This window comes from Typha angustifolia, chromosome 15, assembly GCF_048772165.1.
Source record: "Typha angustifolia cultivar Huaian chromosome 15, ASM4877216v1, whole genome shotgun sequence".
Lineage (NCBI taxonomy): Eukaryota > Viridiplantae > Streptophyta > Magnoliopsida > Poales > Typhaceae > Typha > Typha angustifolia.
This window is the reverse complement of record NC_133253.1, coordinates 1,791,905-1,807,966: the sequence shown is the minus strand read 5'-3', so window position 1 is coordinate 1,807,966 and position 16,062 is coordinate 1,791,905. Positions and strand designations below refer to the sequence as shown.

At 37.8% G+C, this 16,062-nt stretch overlaps 4 protein-coding genes and 1 non-coding gene across 5 annotated transcripts; 3 read left to right on the top strand and 2 right to left on the bottom strand.

The window, feature by feature from the left end:
• The first annotated feature begins 21 nt into the window (after positions 1-21).
• LOC140779041 (protein LURP-one-related 6-like) lies at positions 22-1,460 on the top strand. The gene is made up of 3 exons (XM_073123984.1): positions 22-685; positions 771-1,013; positions 1,129-1,460. The coding sequence occupies exons 1-3, from the start codon at positions 452-454 to the stop codon at positions 1,258-1,260; spliced, it is 609 nt and encodes a 202-aa protein (XP_072980085.1). The 5' UTR covers positions 22-451; the 3' UTR covers positions 1,261-1,460.
• Positions 1,461-2,013: 553 nt separating this feature from the next.
• LOC140779114 (serine/threonine-protein kinase RIPK-like) lies at positions 2,014-5,296 on the bottom strand. Its single transcript, XM_073124086.1, has 6 exons — positions 5,138-5,296; positions 4,511-5,035; positions 4,267-4,402; positions 3,650-3,786; positions 2,938-3,061; positions 2,014-2,790 (listed from the first exon to the last, which is right to left on the bottom strand). The coding sequence occupies exons 2-6, from the start codon at positions 4,898-4,900 to the stop codon at positions 2,261-2,263; spliced, it is 1,317 nt and encodes a 438-aa protein (XP_072980187.1). The 5' UTR covers positions 4,901-5,035; positions 5,138-5,296; the 3' UTR covers positions 2,014-2,260.
• Positions 5,297-11,672: 6,376 nt separating this feature from the next.
• On the top strand, positions 11,673-12,392 carry LOC140778401 (large ribosomal subunit protein uL15x-like). Its single transcript, XM_073123091.1, has one exon. The coding sequence runs from the start codon at positions 11,742-11,744 to the stop codon at positions 12,180-12,182; it is 441 nt and encodes a 146-aa protein (XP_072979192.1). The 5' UTR covers positions 11,673-11,741; the 3' UTR covers positions 12,183-12,392.
• A 358-nt stretch (positions 12,393-12,750) lies between these two features.
• On the top strand, positions 12,751-12,832 carry TRNAS-GCU (transfer RNA serine (anticodon GCU)). Its single transcript has one exon. It is a non-coding gene; the product is annotated as a tRNA-Ser (tRNA).
• Positions 12,833-12,865: 33 nt separating this feature from the next.
• LOC140777999 (pentatricopeptide repeat-containing protein At5g65570) lies at positions 12,866-15,959 on the bottom strand. Its single transcript, XM_073122497.1, has one exon. It carries the CDS (start codon positions 15,184-15,186, stop codon positions 13,036-13,038), a length of 2,151 nt encoding a protein of 716 aa, XP_072978598.1. The 5' UTR covers positions 15,187-15,959; the 3' UTR covers positions 12,866-13,035.
• Between the last annotated feature and the right edge of the window lie 103 nt (positions 15,960-16,062).

The following is a 16,062-nucleotide window of genomic DNA, read 5'->3' as shown; positions in this document are numbered from 1 at the left end:
GGATATGCATGAAATGGTAAGAGCTTATCCATAAACAGTACTATAAGAAGTGATTGGCACTTGCTTGTAGTATGAACTAAGTAAGGCCACAAGGCTCCAGCCAAAAGTGATCTCCTAAAATATATAGTTGTTGGTAACTTGAAGCAATTTCATTCAAAGATGCTTCTTTGAGTAGTACCTAACTGAAAATAGGATTATTCTCTTCCATGAGCCATCAAATTCTACACAAACTCTTGCTTTAACTGTGACTTCCTTTATATAACTCGAATGAAACGTTATGCAAGTTTATCCGTGAGATCTCCACACTCAAAGGAGTTTTCCCTGTATACTTAAATCAGTTTCAGGTTCTCGTTTGCTGCTGCTAAGAAGCCTACTAACCTTTGAACAAAGAACTCCATTGACGTGTGCTATTTCATCTCCAGAGGATTGAAAGAAACCAAAGGAAGAAGTCATGGGGGGACATGTAAATCTAATACCAATTGTTAGCAAGATCTTTTGCTCTTCTTCTCAGGTAGTGTTGACAGTAAGAACGAGGCCTCATATTGTGAATGGAGGTGGCTTCGTCGTCATGAATTGTGATCAAAGGAAGGTGTTCAGCGTAGATGGTTGCGGAACTCTTGGTGCTAAGGGTGAGTTGATTATCAGAGATGGCGATGGAGTTGCGATACTCTTCATACGCAAAAAAGTAAATCCCTTTTCCTCCTCCTCTGCCTTGTTGCCTATATATACATATATATAATTATCTTCACAGAGCTCATGTCTGCTCCTAGGGAGGTGTCGTTCAAGCTATAAGCATTCAAAACCAATGGAAGGGATACCTGATGGACTACAATAGACCAGATAAGCTAGTGTTTAGCTTGTATGACCCAAAATCATTCCTAGCAATGAAGAATGTGATTAGGATATCGCTAGAACTGAAAGGAAATAAGAAAGGCTGGGATTTCGAGGTGACTGGATCATTCCATGAGAGGGCTTGCACAATCAAAGATCGAAGAGGGAAAGTTGTGGCGCAGGTAAGGAGGGGAAGGTTCATAAACCTGCCTATGGATAAATTTCCATGCAACAAAGAATGCCATTTTTATAACGAATTCTTAGAATTCCTTCTAACATGGAGTAAACATTTGATAGGTGGAAATGAAGGAGATGATGGCAAGCAAGGACTTCTACAAAGTGGTGGTGCAACCAGGCTATGACCAGGCCTTTGTGATTGGTGTGATTGCCATTCTTGACAACATTCATGGGGAGTCCACTAGGTGTTGATAGACGTACAAGGAATCGACATCATATTGTATATAAACCATGTATATTGGAAACTGAAAAAAAATCTGTGTGATATATATCTATGTTGATTTCATTTGTGAATTGGAAGGATAGTTTCTAGGAATTCCTTCCTTTGTGTGTGTTATTTGATGTAAATGAAGTCATTTATCCATTTGAATAAGAAGAATATACTGATGTTTTCCCCAGTTATATTGTGTACGAGAAAGAACTTTGACAGTATTCTGTAATCGGATGCTTAGCTCGCACGAAATATGTTTGTCAACACAGAGGGAACAAGTTTCCAGTCCTATAATGGATTCGTAAAGGCCTCTTCAGTCACAAGAGAGATGCGTGGAACTCTCTACATCACTGATTGTTGGAATCTTGTCGTTCTCTATGGATTTAAGCTTTTAGAAAATTACAATGAATTAAAGATTGGTGAAGGAAGAGTGATTCTCTTTACTTACTGTTCAGATTGCAAAGTTCTATTTGCCCATTCCTTTTCGAGGCCTTGTACTCTTTGAGTGTTATATACATAGATACTTCTATTATAGAGTAGTATATAGGGTATTTACAGTTTTTGCATAGGTACTCCTTTGAACTTTTTACCTATGAAAGTTAATCAGCAACTAAATTTTGATCTATTAAATAGCAGAAACACAAGAATATCTTTATTCTTTTTTAGATACATTGCTCTCAAATAAGGGAGCCATATTAAAGCATCCATGCAATAGCTGACAGATTGGAGAGGTGTATAAATAAACAGTCCCTTTTTCTTTTGAATCATGATGAATAATTTCCAATAATACCAGCCCATGGCTTGTAAACTACAAATAAGAGTGGCCCCTTCATGATTTCCAGTTCAAGAACTGGCATCATCATACAAACACTTTTCTTCTCCTAAGGGGCCAGTTTAACTAGTTCACATCACAACCCGAAACTATATGCCACTAGAGGCCAGCTATATACACTGTACCATGTCTCCATGATCAATCAACTCTCATCTATGCTGCTGCTTCGGTGAGTTCCTATGATACACCCCATTCCCCACATCCCCATTGCGAGCCACTCTCATGGGCGACTTCACCCTATGCCTGTGCCCCTGATGCCTTCCATGGTGGCCGTGGTCATGGCCATGGCCATTGTCGTTGCCTTGGACCTTGTCGTCTGCCGCAGCCTTTTGAGACCCAACGGTGAAGACGAATGGCTCGATCGGTTCGTCGTCGAGCTTGAGGAGTGGCTCCAAAGCCTCCACTATGGTTGCCATTTGGGGCCTGGATTTGGGGGTCTGGCTCAGGCATTGGTAGGCCAGAGATGCGGCCTTTTGGGCTCCTTTGGTGGAGTACTGACCATCCAACTTTGGGTCCATGATTCGGGCTAGCTTTCTTTGGTCCGTTAGGATTGGCCGCGCCCACTCCACCAGGTTTTGTTCTCGGCTCGGCCGGTTCTTGTCTACCGATCGCCTCCCGGTCAGTAGCTCAAGTAGGACGACTCCAAAGCTGTACACATCGCTCTTCGCCGTAAGATGACCTAAAAATTGAATGAGATAAAAAAAGTGTAATACATAACAAATTATTAATAATACATGAGAAGATAAGAGATAGAAATACAATACATAAAAAGATAATATAAATTATTAATAATACATGAGAAGACAGTAGGAATCAATGATAGTACCAGTCATAATGTACTCGGGTGCAGCGTACCCCTGCGTGCCCATGACTCGAGTCGACACATGCGTGTCATCGCCTTCCGGCCCATCCTTTGCAAGCCCAAAGTCCGAGAGCTTTGCATTGTAATCCTGTAAATATTATAATTATCATCAGCTAATCTAATATTATACCTAATATCTCATTACTATAAAGTATGTCTTTTTTTTTTCATGTGAGACAAAAATTATCCATAAATATTTTATACTCTAAACTTAAAACTAAGAATTTTAATCATTTATTTGTATTTATTAACTTTAATAATAATATGTTAGGTACATTTTATTTAAAAATTAATCATAATAATAGTTTTAAAAAAGAATCAAAGGCAATTCTAAAATAGTTCTGCGTACGAATTGTACTAATTAGTTCGTCCTAATCTAAAAGAAACGTCCTAAGATATCATTCATTTCCTGTAGAGGGATCAAAATAGAATAATTCCTCTCGTGTGGTTACAATCAAATGGACCCCCAACCCCCACCCCCAGTGTTAAGTTGGCATCCATCGTTATCCACTTATCATTAGTCTAAGATTCTCTTCCTCGTAAGTACCTTTTTTTTTTTTCCTTTCTCTAAACGAATGATTCATTGGCTCTTGGAAGACGATATCGTTAGGTTTAGTAGAAGAGAAGAAAGATTAATTAACTAAGCAATGAATGAATTAATTAGAGGAATAATTACCGAGTCTAATAAGATGTTGGATGCTTTGAAGTCTCGGTAGATCACTGGCTTCTCGCTCCCGTGGAGAAAGGCGAGTCCCTTGGCGGCTCCCACAGCGATCTTTAAGCGTGTTGACCACGGCAAAGATGCAAAAAACCCTACATAAATAAGTTTATTTAGATAAATTCATCAAATACACCCTAACCCTATCTTCTGTCTTTATTATCATTCTCACCCTATTTTTACCATTAAATTAGTGTTTGCTTAAAGTCTTAATACTATTTGTATTGAAAAGCTACAAGTGAGCAATATATCTAGTGGGGATATTGTTTTGCCTTACCAACTCCAAGGATGGGAGTTAGATTGTCTGTAGCTAAATCTGAATTGATGGAATAGACTCGTTGGATTTTTCCATTGAGTGGCTTGTCCATTTATTGCATTCAATCGCCGGTTGCCATAAGCTATCAGCTATGAATTGTTTTCCAAGGCAACATCAACATTATGTTAACAGAAAGTGATTGTTTCTAGCTCTTCCATTTCTAAAGAGAGAGAGTTGGCAGATCTACTTAAAACTACTTTATCAAATTAAATTTCCAGCAAACAATTTGATAAGAATAAGGATTGGAATACCAACTTACTTTTAAATAGATGGTTCTCCAAGCTGCCTCGCACCAGGAACTCGTAGACGAGAAGCCTATGCTCGTCTTCGTAGCAGTATCCAATCAATTTAACAAGATGGGGATGCCTCAATTGCCCAAGATAGATCACCTCAGCCTATTCGTAATTCAACAAAAAATGACGGAATTGAAATCAAACAATATGTAAGAATTAATGAAGCTCTAGAATTTTGTAGTAATTATCATGCATGGATTATATTATTACCAGCCATTCCTTGTGTCCTTGAACTCCTCCTTCCAAGTCTAGTAGTTTTACGGCAACCGACTGGGCCTTCAATCCCCCCTTAAGCTTGTCGTCGATGAAGCCTTTGTAGACCGGCCCGAAGCCGCCTTCGCCGAGGAAGTTGCTCATCGAGAAGCCCTGCGTGGCCGTCTTCAGCTCCGCGAGGGTGAACACGTAGAGATTCGAGCCGACGAGCGACAGCGAGAGGTCCTCCGGCGATAGCATGCCGGTGGAGTTGCTTAGGTCGGAGACCGACATCCTCCCCATCGACTTCTGCTTCTCCACGATCTTCTTCGGCCGCACTTTTGTGCCCCCGCTCGTCTCCCCGAAGCAACCGGCGAGGAATGATCTCCATGAAGCCCTTGAGTGCATGGTTTGTGAAATATATATTGCATGCAATCAAGTGATGAACTACTCCACCTCGCTAGCAGTAGTTCATGCAGAGCTCCAGGATGGAGAAGGTGGAGGAGGAATTCTAACTCCAATTCTAATTCTAGTTTCTAATTTCTAAGGAGGGAGAGATGATCGATCAGGTAGGTGATCAAGGCATGCAAATAAGCATTGAAAATTAAAATTAAAAATTTTAAAAAAACAACCAACTACTCTTACCAAATATATGAAGGTTCCTTGAGAGGGGTTTGGGGAAATGTCATGGCTGACTCTTGACTTTGTAACGGCAGGGATGTGCAGGTCTTCGCACCAAACTGGTTCTAGACATAAGCCAGCCTGCGGACTAAGTTATAAGTATGTAGAAGTTTTCAAACATTAAAGTTAACAATATCGATATATATATATATATATATATATATATATATATCTATATGGTTAATACTAGTCTAACAAGAAAATTTTGTTTTTGAGTTTACTACACATGCGCTAATTCTAAGTATATATAACTGGGTTCTTACCAACTTTGATTAATTATGAATAGTTTGTGTTTAATGGGAAGATAAAAAGAAAAAGAAGAAGAAGACTTGATCAACATCAATTTTAAAATGATTCTAACAGGCCACCAAATACTACCATCTTATCTCCTGATTAGTGTTGATGTGGAGCAAACGGATGACACACAAAGAGGGAAATTGAGAGAAAGGGACGTCTCATCTTTCTCGTGAATAGGAAAAAGAATTAGGTGCTGTAAAGAAAGGAACCCAGATGACATTTGGCCCAATTGTGTCATTTAGCCCCTAATTATCTCACGTACAAAAGCTTAAAATTAGGATTGTAGTTACAAGTCTAATCCCGAATAAAGTATTACATCTTCCAGAACCTGTCATTTGTCCATGAGAAATGCATTATGTATTAATTTTGTTGCATGAGGTAAAGGAAACTAAATCTCTCATCATGTGGACCTTCTTCCTTTTTGCTTAAACTTATTTCTTCATTAATCTATCACTTGACATTAACAAGCATAGATGTATGAAATGGAAGAGAACCAACCACCCTCCAAGTTGCCATGTAGATAAAGTTTGATTTCTATTTTTCTTTTGTCTGCTTGCATACAAATCTCAACAGCTTTTGCTTACCTTCAACTTTTGATCCATTCCTCCTTTGTGGATCTTTGTAGGAAGTCAAGAGTATTGTGTTTATTTTATTGATTAAAAATGGTACAAATTATATATTTCCCACATCTTGTTGTTTGGATGTGTTGAGTCTACTAAGATGAAGTCAATTGGTGCTTAACTTTTTTTAATGAAATGGTATCTCATACAAGAGTTTGAATTTCTTCTTCTTTTGTTGTAAATATTGAAGTGGTCAACGCCTTTGTCATTTTGGAAATGGAAGATCTATTTCCCATTCATACAGACAAGCTTTAGATGTTCTTTAGTTATAAGATTTCAACCCTTTTGAAATTAGCAAATAAGATTAATTAGGCCCAATTAGCTGCTATTCTAATCTATATAAGCCTGGTCAATCTGACTTAATTATGTGATGCCTAAGTTAAGGGATTAAATAATTCAAGTAATATAATGATGACCAAGTAGGCGAGAGAAGAATTATTCAACCTCAAAATGGAGATTATACCATGGCAAATATTCTTATCATTATGAAACTAATCATATTCGACTTGAAACTAAATTAAAGTGACAAATAATGAGCTCTGCAATGGCATAGTTCTAAATCTTGCAGCCTTGAAGTGCTTGTGATAGTGAACTAGTATGGAAAATATTTTATTGCTAAAATGACCTGGATTGCTTACAAGATTTCCCTTTTGAAAACAATTACTCCAATTAACTAATATTTGTAACCCTAGACAAAGTGTGCAGGTTAAGAAATGTACTTGGTTTTCAATTGTTGTTGTTGGCCTACTATACCGCATTAACCACTTGTTGACCTTCTAATTCACCATCTTCAGATTGAACCTTCTACTCTAATAGTAAAAGGTGGGTTTTATCTCTTTTTATGTTGTCAAAAATGGGGGCTTTTAGTACAATGCACAACAGTACCACAAGTTGATTTGAAGTAGGTCATAGGCACAACTAGTTATTATGTCCATTTCCTATGGACAATATGAATAAGGGAAGGATTATTTGGGTCAGGTATTAATTATACTAGACATTCACTAGTGGGATAGTGTTCACTTAGTTTTCCTTTTTCTTCTTTATTGATAACATACCAAAGAAAGATTATATATTCAGCCTAAAAAGAATAAGTATTAAATACAAAAAATCAACAAAGACCCAAGCGAAAGGGCATAGAGATTTTTATGTCCAACATCTCCGACAGAGAATCCACAGTACTATCGCAAACTCTATAAAACCTAAAATAAAGAGCTCGAGAAGAAGACAATAATATCGCCATGTCGAAACCTAACGAAAGAGAGGAGTAAAAAAACTATCCTTGCCCCTACAATATGAACGGGCCTAGTAAAAAATATGCCGCTAAAATCCTTAAACCGTCGATCCCAACCAAACCTCTAGCAACGAAGAGAGATTCAAAGGGAAAACCCTAATACAGTGGAAAGTTTGAAAAATAGTGTTTCATATTGTATGATTTCTTTAACGCTATGGCATTCCCACTTCATCTTCTTTTAAAAAAAAAAAACAAACGCATACACACGCAACTAAACTCTCAAGAACTAAATGTACGGTTTCTCAAACTTGCAATCTAATATTAATCTATGGAAGACTGACGTATTAAAATTAAAAAAAGGCAAGATTAATTAACAAAACTTATTTAATTTAGTATGCGTCCATTTTAGGGTAAGGGCTATAGTGCACCCGTACTATTGAAATGGGTCGTCAGTAGAGAGGTGCCTCTTCTTCCAATGGTGCTATAATGCCTGTTCCTATCCCTTCATTCCGTGTGTAAGGGAGGAAGGGATCAAGAAAAAAGATAAGAAGGTTGAGGAGTGGGGTTGGGATTTGCTAAGTGGACTTCGTTTTGTAAAGCATCGCTTGGCTATATAGTCAACGATAGACACGTCAGCAAGAGAGATGTTTTCAAAAGCTGCGGTTAACCTGCCATATCTTTCTAGTAGACTATCAGTGTCTTACCAACTTCGTGAACACCCTACAATGGCTAGACCAGATCAATTTATATGATATAAAATAATAATAATAATAATAATAATAATAATAATAATAACAATACAGATATTTCTAAAGTTTATGAAATAAAGAAATTTATTCCTAAAAACTCGAGCATAAGAGCGAGTTTGACCGTAAAGCCAACTTCTTAACCTAAGTTTTGCAACGAGCGGTTTGAGACCGTTACGATCATGTTAATTATGCATCCAACAATTTATAAAAATATTGATATTAGAATGTTAATATGCTATCGAAAGTCTAAATATGGTAATAATCGGTGTTTGATATTTATAATAACACAGAGATTTCTAAACTCTAAAATTAAAGAAATTTACTCCTAAAAACTCTCCCATGAGAGCGAGTTTGACCGTAAAGCCAACACACCTTAACCTAAATTTTGCTACGAGTAGCTTGAGTCGGTTACGGTCGCATATGTGTTGATCATGCATCTAATAATTTATAAAAATATCGACATTAGAACGTTAGCAATATGCTACTGTAAATTCTCTGGACTCATGATTAAGATGTTGGTCTAGAGATGGTGATGATAGGTGTTTGACATTTATATTATAAGCTGGGCATCATATGAAACCCTAGGCATCCCATTAGACAAGTATGTCATTTATTTATATCCTCTATGTCTGCCAAATCCTTGAAGATAGATTTTATGACATAAACTATAAAAACTATATATATATATATATATGCCTTGTCTCTTTTAAGAACTCAACTAGATAGTTTATTTTCGAAGTTAGTTGTAATGTTGACGTTTTTATTCATTTATTATACAACGTAATTAAATATCAAATGATCGGATAAATAATCCTTGCCGACCAACCAGATTCTAGATTCTATCAGACGTAGACTCTTTTCAATCCTCAAATATCTTGCTACCAATGGACAAATTCTGTGATCTCCTCTATTTTAAGTACTTTAGAATGATTTGCCTTCTAGAATGAGATAATTTGTGGGTGAGAGGTATTTGTTTATGAATTAGGTATATCTTAAGTATATTTTATAATCAAATCGTTTGTTTATATTTATTTTAGCAAGATCTTCGGTGGCGAAATGGCTAAAATACTCTTCTATGCATTTGTGATCTATTAAAAGTGACTACCCAGAATTACATAACAAGGTATAATTATTTATCTTCTCGACTTTAATTTTTTCATCTTAAAATGATCTTATTCACTATAATTATATATAGTGTTATCAATGTTTTATAACTAAACAATAAAATATCAGTAAACTTATAGAGATACTCCACTTATATTTAAAAGATGCAAGTAAAGTCTATCACTAAAAACTATATGGAAGAACCAAATGAGACCTATTATTTCATGAATTTATGCTTAAGTCTACTAGCTCTCTTTTCTATTCTTCCTAATTCTATAAATCAAGGTCCATATCATTGGGTAGGTGCAGGACTGAAAACCTGATGAAGCAACTCCATAATCTATTCACTTTTCCAAGACCTAAAAATACTTTTAAAAAATAGTACAATTCTTAAGCATAATTAGGAGTCTAAAAATGACATCCCAGATGAAATAAAATAGATAGGAACTGGTCTACCAAGGCAAGCATGATTGGAGAAAGAAATGGTCTTAGCTTCAAGAACAATAATTAAGACTAGTAGGAATATTGGGCAACCACAAAAGTGACAATTAAACTTTGCAGATCTTTCTACTAACTATTGATGATGGAGATTTATTGGCATGTGAAGAATAATCCTCCTACTGCTTATTAATTCCCAGTATTCTTTTTTTCTTCTTAATTATGCTACTTGAGTGCAAACACTAATTGGATTTTATCATATACCTACAAAGATTGAATTCATGTCTGAATAATTTTATGAGTTGAATAGGATATATAGGAACACTTGTGTGTGAAAACGGCAACATATGCAAATAATTGAGCACAACTCGGCAAACCCAAACAAGTTGGGTTAGGGTTTGACGTGAGAATTAAGTAATAATGTGGACATGCAGACTTACCTCATGCAACAAATTGAAGAGAAATAAATAGTAGACAATCTCTTTCCCACTTCATCTTCTTCACAGAAGAATGTACATGAACCTACTTTTAAAATACCATTATAAAGATCGATAGCACCCAAAAAGTAGTATGAAAATTTGGAAATATTAATGTCCTCTTATATATTCTTTGTTATATAACTGAGAATAAACGTAGGTGGTTCATGTATATTCTTTAAAACATTTGTTTTGTGGGTATATAGATACCTATAAAAGTCAACAAAGAGTTAGATTTAGCCTATTTAATTGGAAAGAAAAAAGCTTTGGATTTTGATATATAGTTATTAGAAAGTAATCAGAATGACATCCATGCAGTAGTAGGTTTTGAAGGGGTATACAAAACCAATAATGAGATTTTGAAAAAGTATACATATAGGAGAAAAGAAAACCCTAAAATTTTAGTGACCAGAGAAATGATTCAGATGGATCAACTATCCATAATCAAAGATGTTTACACCTTTGACGAAATTGGGAAGAAATAAATAAACTTGCCATCAGAAAAAAGAAGAAGGCATTCTTCTACACACACACACAGAGAAAAAGAGAGAGAGAGAGAGAGAGATACTTGGACTCTCTGGAAACCTCCTCTTCTTTTCTGGTGTCCCCTAAAGGAGGGAGAAGAAAAGGATTCGTGGAAAGATCAAAAGTAGAAGTCATCGTCACAGTGACAGTAGTGCGATTGCAAGGAAGAAAGAAAAGAGAAATATCATCATGACCCAGTATTTACATTATTCAAAAGCTTCACATTCTACTGGGTCTGGGATGAGATGATGGTAATAATTATTGGGTTAGCTAACATTTTATTGTATTAGAGTCAAAGTTTCTGATGCATAATCCATGATATAGATTGTTGATCGGGATTCGGGTATCTACTAGCTTTAGTTTTTTTAATTAAGTTAGTATCTATTCAAGTAGGTATCAAACATGGCTCTATGAGAAAATTCCCTTTAATTAACTGAAGGATTTTATCGAGAATAGCATCCGGAAATGATTAATTCTTGAGATGAAGAAGCTTTTATAGCCTATTTTCTTATCGTCCTCATGAGAACAAAATAAAATCCGGCAAGCTTAGGGCAATTTTGAAGCTGGACTAAGATTTTAGTGCTGTCGGTCTTGGCACACCATCGAATACGCTTTAATTGTTCTAGCTTTTAATTAGGAGTTTTGAAAGCATATGATCAATGCATTCGAATCTATCTATAAATGGGCTGCACGGAATCTGTGCTATTTAGAACTGTCGGCCCAACCAAGCCCAAATTTAAAAATATGACTAGCCCAAATTGGGACCCAAATAGTGTAAGATCGATCCATGGAATCTTACTACTTGGATGTAGAGTTTGAGCTTAATCATAATTTTCCTTCTACTCGTTTTATAGAAGAATTAAGGTTAATTATGATTTGCAAATATTAAAAACGTAGGGTTGGAACTACAAAATTGTAGTTAGAAAAGAATCGTATCAAATTGGTAGAAAGGCCCAATTATTTGGGCCTGCAAAGCTAATACTTACCACTACATCGCCGTCCAATCTCAATCTGACGGCCAATATCCACTCTCTCTTCCTATAAATATGAGCCTCCCTCCGATTAGGGTTACCACCTCTGTTTGTCGTCTCCTCCGTCCACCCAAAACCCTAATCCTCCACCCCCCCAATGACGACCCACTTGAAGAAGAACCGGAAGAAGCGGGGGCACGTCAGTGCCGGGCATGGACGGGTCGGGAAGCACCGAAAGCACCCCGGCGGTCGGGGAAACGCCGGAGGGATGCACCACCACCGGATCCTCTTCGACAAGTACCATCCGGGGTACTTCGGCAAGGTTGGCATGCGGTATTTCCACCGCCTCCGCAACAAGTTCCACTGCCCCGCGGTTAACGTGGAACGCATCTGGTCTCTCATCCCCGACGAGGTCAAGGAGAAAGCCAAAGGCGGCGAGGCGCCATTGGTCGATGTGACCCAGTTCGGTTACTTCAAGGTGCTCGGGAAGGGGATGCTGCCAGCGGATCGCCCCATGGTTATTAAGGCTAAGCTCGTTTCTAAGATCGCCGAGAAGAAGATTAAGGCGGCGGGAGGCGCCGTTCTTCTCACCGCGTGATGCGGCGGGATCAGTTCTTAGATTCTTTTAGGGTTTCCAGTTTCATGCTCGATTCTGTTGGTCGAATTTAGTGAGTTTATCGGAACCCAAGTTACATGCTTGGATTTATAATCTTATCTTGCTCTGTTTTCTAAAAATTCTTAGCTTGTTTCTTGCTTTTATATGCCAATCTTGAATGCCTTCTTATTAATTGAAGATTCGTTCTATAAATCCGAGCACATAACCAACGATTGTTGACCATAATTCCATTATGCTGCTACAGTGAAAACTAATAGATGTTTATTTGGCTTGCTTGATTTATCCTTCTCTAATCTATTATTAGATGCCAGTATCGTGTGTTCTTCGTTTCAGCCAATGCACATTTCCTCTTGCCCATGGAATCTTATTCTTAACTCTCTCTCTCTCTCTCTCTCATGATTCCAAAATACTTAAACTAAGCACAAGAAGCTCATAATTCATACGCACATAGCCTATATTAATGAAAATCTAATCGGATTAGCTTGAAGGATTAAGATTTAATATGTCAAAATTGGATTATTAAAAATGTATCAAAGAATATTATTGTAGCGTCGCTTTGGCCGAGTGGTTAAGGCGTGTGCCTGCTAAGTACATGGGGTTTCCCCGCGAGAGTTCGAATCTCTCAGGCGACGACTTTATTTTAGATTAAATGACATTACTTTCACACTAGGTATCACATTTTCCATTTCAATAATGGGTAAACTTATCCCTTTTATTTACAAGCTTGATCCATTTGGCAACAGTCTGCAATATAATCGCCAAAAAAAAATACTCGACTTCAATAGAAAAGTGGCACCATGAAATGAATCGACAGTGTTTAACCTTTCAGTTATTATCACCAGTAGTCTTTACATGAACAAAGACCATCTTTAAAATGATGGAACCTCTTGGCATCTCTAGCAATAATCTCCTTTCCTACCACCTGAGATACAAACTTCATCCATGAATGGCAATCACCACAAACCCTTAGATTTTTGAAAACTGTGATACATGTGGTTTCCTTGCCTTTACTGCATAGGATACCAAAAGCAACAGCCAACTTCTCACTGTGGTAATATATGGATCTTTCCTTTTCCGACTCATCCAACAATTCTTGCAGTACATACCTTGTATCTGGAGAATAACCTAGCTCTTTGGTCCTCTCAATTAATTCATCCAATTCCTTGTAGATAGCTGTTGCCTTTGAGTGAGAGTTATCTCCTGCCATGAATGTGTGTACCTCTCTATTCACCTCAATCCATGTCATAGCTGGATCTTTCTTCACCACCATTCCTCTCATCGTACATTTCATGCGTATAACCTCATTCCATTGACCTAAAGATGCATAAATATTTGATAACAGAATATAAGTTCCATCGTCGGCCGGATCAAGCTCGAGTAGTTTTCTTGCAGCCTTTTTTGCCATCTCTAGGTTACCATGTATCTTGCATGCACTGAGCAATGTCCTCCACAAAACTTTATCTGGGTTAGATGTCTTGTGTATTAATTCTTCGGCCTCTTCCAATCTTCCAGCACGTCCAAGGAGGTCGACCATGCAGGCATAATGGTCATGAGATGGTCCAAATGTATAACTATTGGAAAGACGAGAAAATACTCTGCGGCCCTCTTCAAGTAACCCTGCGTTACTACACGCAGAAAGAACCGCAGTGAACGTTGCATCATTTGGTTCTAATCCTGTGTCCTCCATCTGATAGAATAACATGATGGCTTCCAGACCATGCCCGTTTTGGGCATAAGCATAGATCATGGTGTTCAGCGAAACCAAATCAAGTCCTGGCAAACTATCAAAAGCCAACCTAGCCATTCCAACACGTCCACATTTTCCATATGTACCAATCAGAGCTGCACCCACATACCTATTGTTATTTAATCCAGCTTTTGCAGCATAGGCATGGATTGCCCTCCCTTGTTCAATCAATGCAAGGGATGAACACCCTCGAAGAGCGGTCGACAAAGTGAATGCATTAATGCCGACAGCATCACGAATCATGTCCCTAAGCATTGAGAACGCGAGCTCTTCTCTGTGATTGCAGATTAAACATCCAATAACAGCCGTGTAAGTTACAGTATCAGGATTTACTATCCGTTCAAAGACCTTCAACGAGTCATCGACCATACCACACTTAGAATACATACTAAGAAGTGAAGAGTGTGAAGAACTCCCTGACTCTAATCCGGATTTCACTATAAATCCATGGATCAACTTCCCTTTCATCAATTCCCTCAAGTTTCCGCATGCAATCAGAACGCTAGCAGACGTGAACTCATTTAGTTTAATACCTTGATTGATGGTATCTCCAAAGAGCTGGATTGCCGCATCATCTTCCCCATTATGGGAGTAACCCACGATTAAAGCTGTCACCAAGACGACATCTTTATCACAAATCCTATCATAGATAGCACGAGCCTCCTTCAGTCTCCCAAGTTTTGCATACATATCAATAATTGCACTGCCAACAAAGGCATCTCTATCCTGCAGTCCCAAAACCACCAGCCTCCCATGAGCTCCCCTGCCTTCCGCCACAAGACCCAAGCAAGAGAACGCTCTAAAAATACTCGAAAACGTGAATTCATCAGCGAGAACGCGCTCCGCGACCATTCTCTTGTACAAAAAGATGGCTTCTTTACTCCTCCCGCAACGAATATAAGATGATATCAGAGAGTTCCACGAAACGATATGGGGCTTGGGCATTTCATCAAACACCTCGCGGGCGTCATCTACGGCTCCACACTTCAGATAAGCATCGATCAGTTTGTTGCCGAGGGCGAGATGAGGGAAGCCAGACCTCTTCATCTGAAGGTGGATTTGGCGTAGTTCTACGACGGACCCTTCTGTAGCGCATCGGCGGAGGAGGGAGGCGTAGGCATCGAAGACCGCCTTTGGGGAGCGAAGAACTGGTGGATTTAAAGCCGATGCTCGTTGGGCTTTGATGAGGTCGAAGAGATGAACACCGCAAGCTGACTTCCTGAAGGAGAAGGGTGTCATGGGTCTCTGTTGGTGTTGCGTTTACCATCAGTGGAGAGTGCTGGGACGAAGTAACCAAAGCCTCAAGACGAGAGAATATTAGGACGCAGTTGGCGGCAGAATAATACGAGGAAAGCTCATAAAACAGGCTTCGAAAGAATTTCTTTTCTCTTCTCCTTTACTAAGAAGAAATGTGGAGCAAAATATAGATTTATGATTCGGTCTTAAGTGAAAGTTTCTATCAAATTTCATAATTTGGACAAAGATTAATATAAAACTTGCAAAGATAATTAGGATCAATCTAACCGCCGGATTGATATGAGATCTGAATATATTATTCCTCTATGAGTTATAAATCCAACGCAAATAGAATTACGTTGATCGGATAAGTTGATCAAAAGTTAAATACGAAATAATGACAAAAAATTAATAGATAGCAAAATGATTATGGTATGATAGATAGATTAGTATCTGTAACTAAATAAGGGGAATGAAAGAAGCTTCTAAATATGACTGGTTGCTAGAGAAAGGAGAGAAGCGATGAAAGATTAACCTTAACCCGTAGGAGAAATTAGGCTGGATAGCAAGGGAAAGAAAGAAAAAGAGAGAAGATGGCTAAGCCCAGATAAAAACAAATTTTAATAATAAATAATCAATAAAGACTATTTTTTTCATATATATAGAGACTAGCTAAACATCCAAAAATCCTAAATAAACTCAACTTAACCCTAAACAAATCCAAGAACCACAACAATTTAAAGGTTTTTTTTCCCTCTTTTTGGGAACACCAGCCGGAGGGCTTAGCTTAATTTCGAAACAACAAATTATGTAATAGGTTTATTATTGAGGCGTTCAAATAACTAACCACTTGTATAGTCAAAAACATAATTGCCTCTC

What these genes read in the sequence shown, in the direction of transcription:
- LOC140779041 (XM_073123984.1), top strand. Translation starts at nt 452, where the DNA reads ATGGGGGGACATGTAAATCTAATACCAATTGTTAGCAAGATCTTTTGC. An exon ending in TACTCTTCATACGCAAAAAA is followed by an intron (nt 686 to 770) that starts GTAAATCCCTTT and finishes GTCTGCTCCTAG; the next exon opens with GGAGGTGTCGTTCAAGCTAT. An exon ending in GAGGGAAAGTTGTGGCGCAG is followed by an intron (nt 1,014 to 1,128) that starts GTAAGGAGGGGA and finishes AACATTTGATAG; the next exon opens with GTGGAAATGAAGGAGATGAT.
- LOC140779114 (XM_073124086.1), bottom strand. Translation starts at nt 4,900, where the DNA reads ATGCACTCAAGGGCTTCATGGAGATCATTCCTCGCCGGTTGCTTCGGG. An exon ending in AAGGACACAAGGAATGGCTG is followed by an intron (nt 4,403 to 4,510) that starts GTAATAATATAA and finishes AATTACGAATAG; the next exon opens with GCTGAGGTGATCTATCTTGG. An exon ending in CCAACATCTTATTAGACTCG is followed by an intron (nt 3,062 to 3,649) that starts GTAATTATTCCT and finishes TAATATTTACAG; the next exon opens with GATTACAATGCAAAGCTCTC.
- LOC140778401 (XM_073123091.1), top strand. Translation starts at nt 11,742, where the DNA reads ATGACGACCCACTTGAAGAAGAACCGGAAGAAGCGGGGGCACGTCAGT.
- LOC140777999 (XM_073122497.1), bottom strand. Translation starts at nt 15,186, where the DNA reads ATGACACCCTTCTCCTTCAGGAAGTCAGCTTGCGGTGTTCATCTCTTC.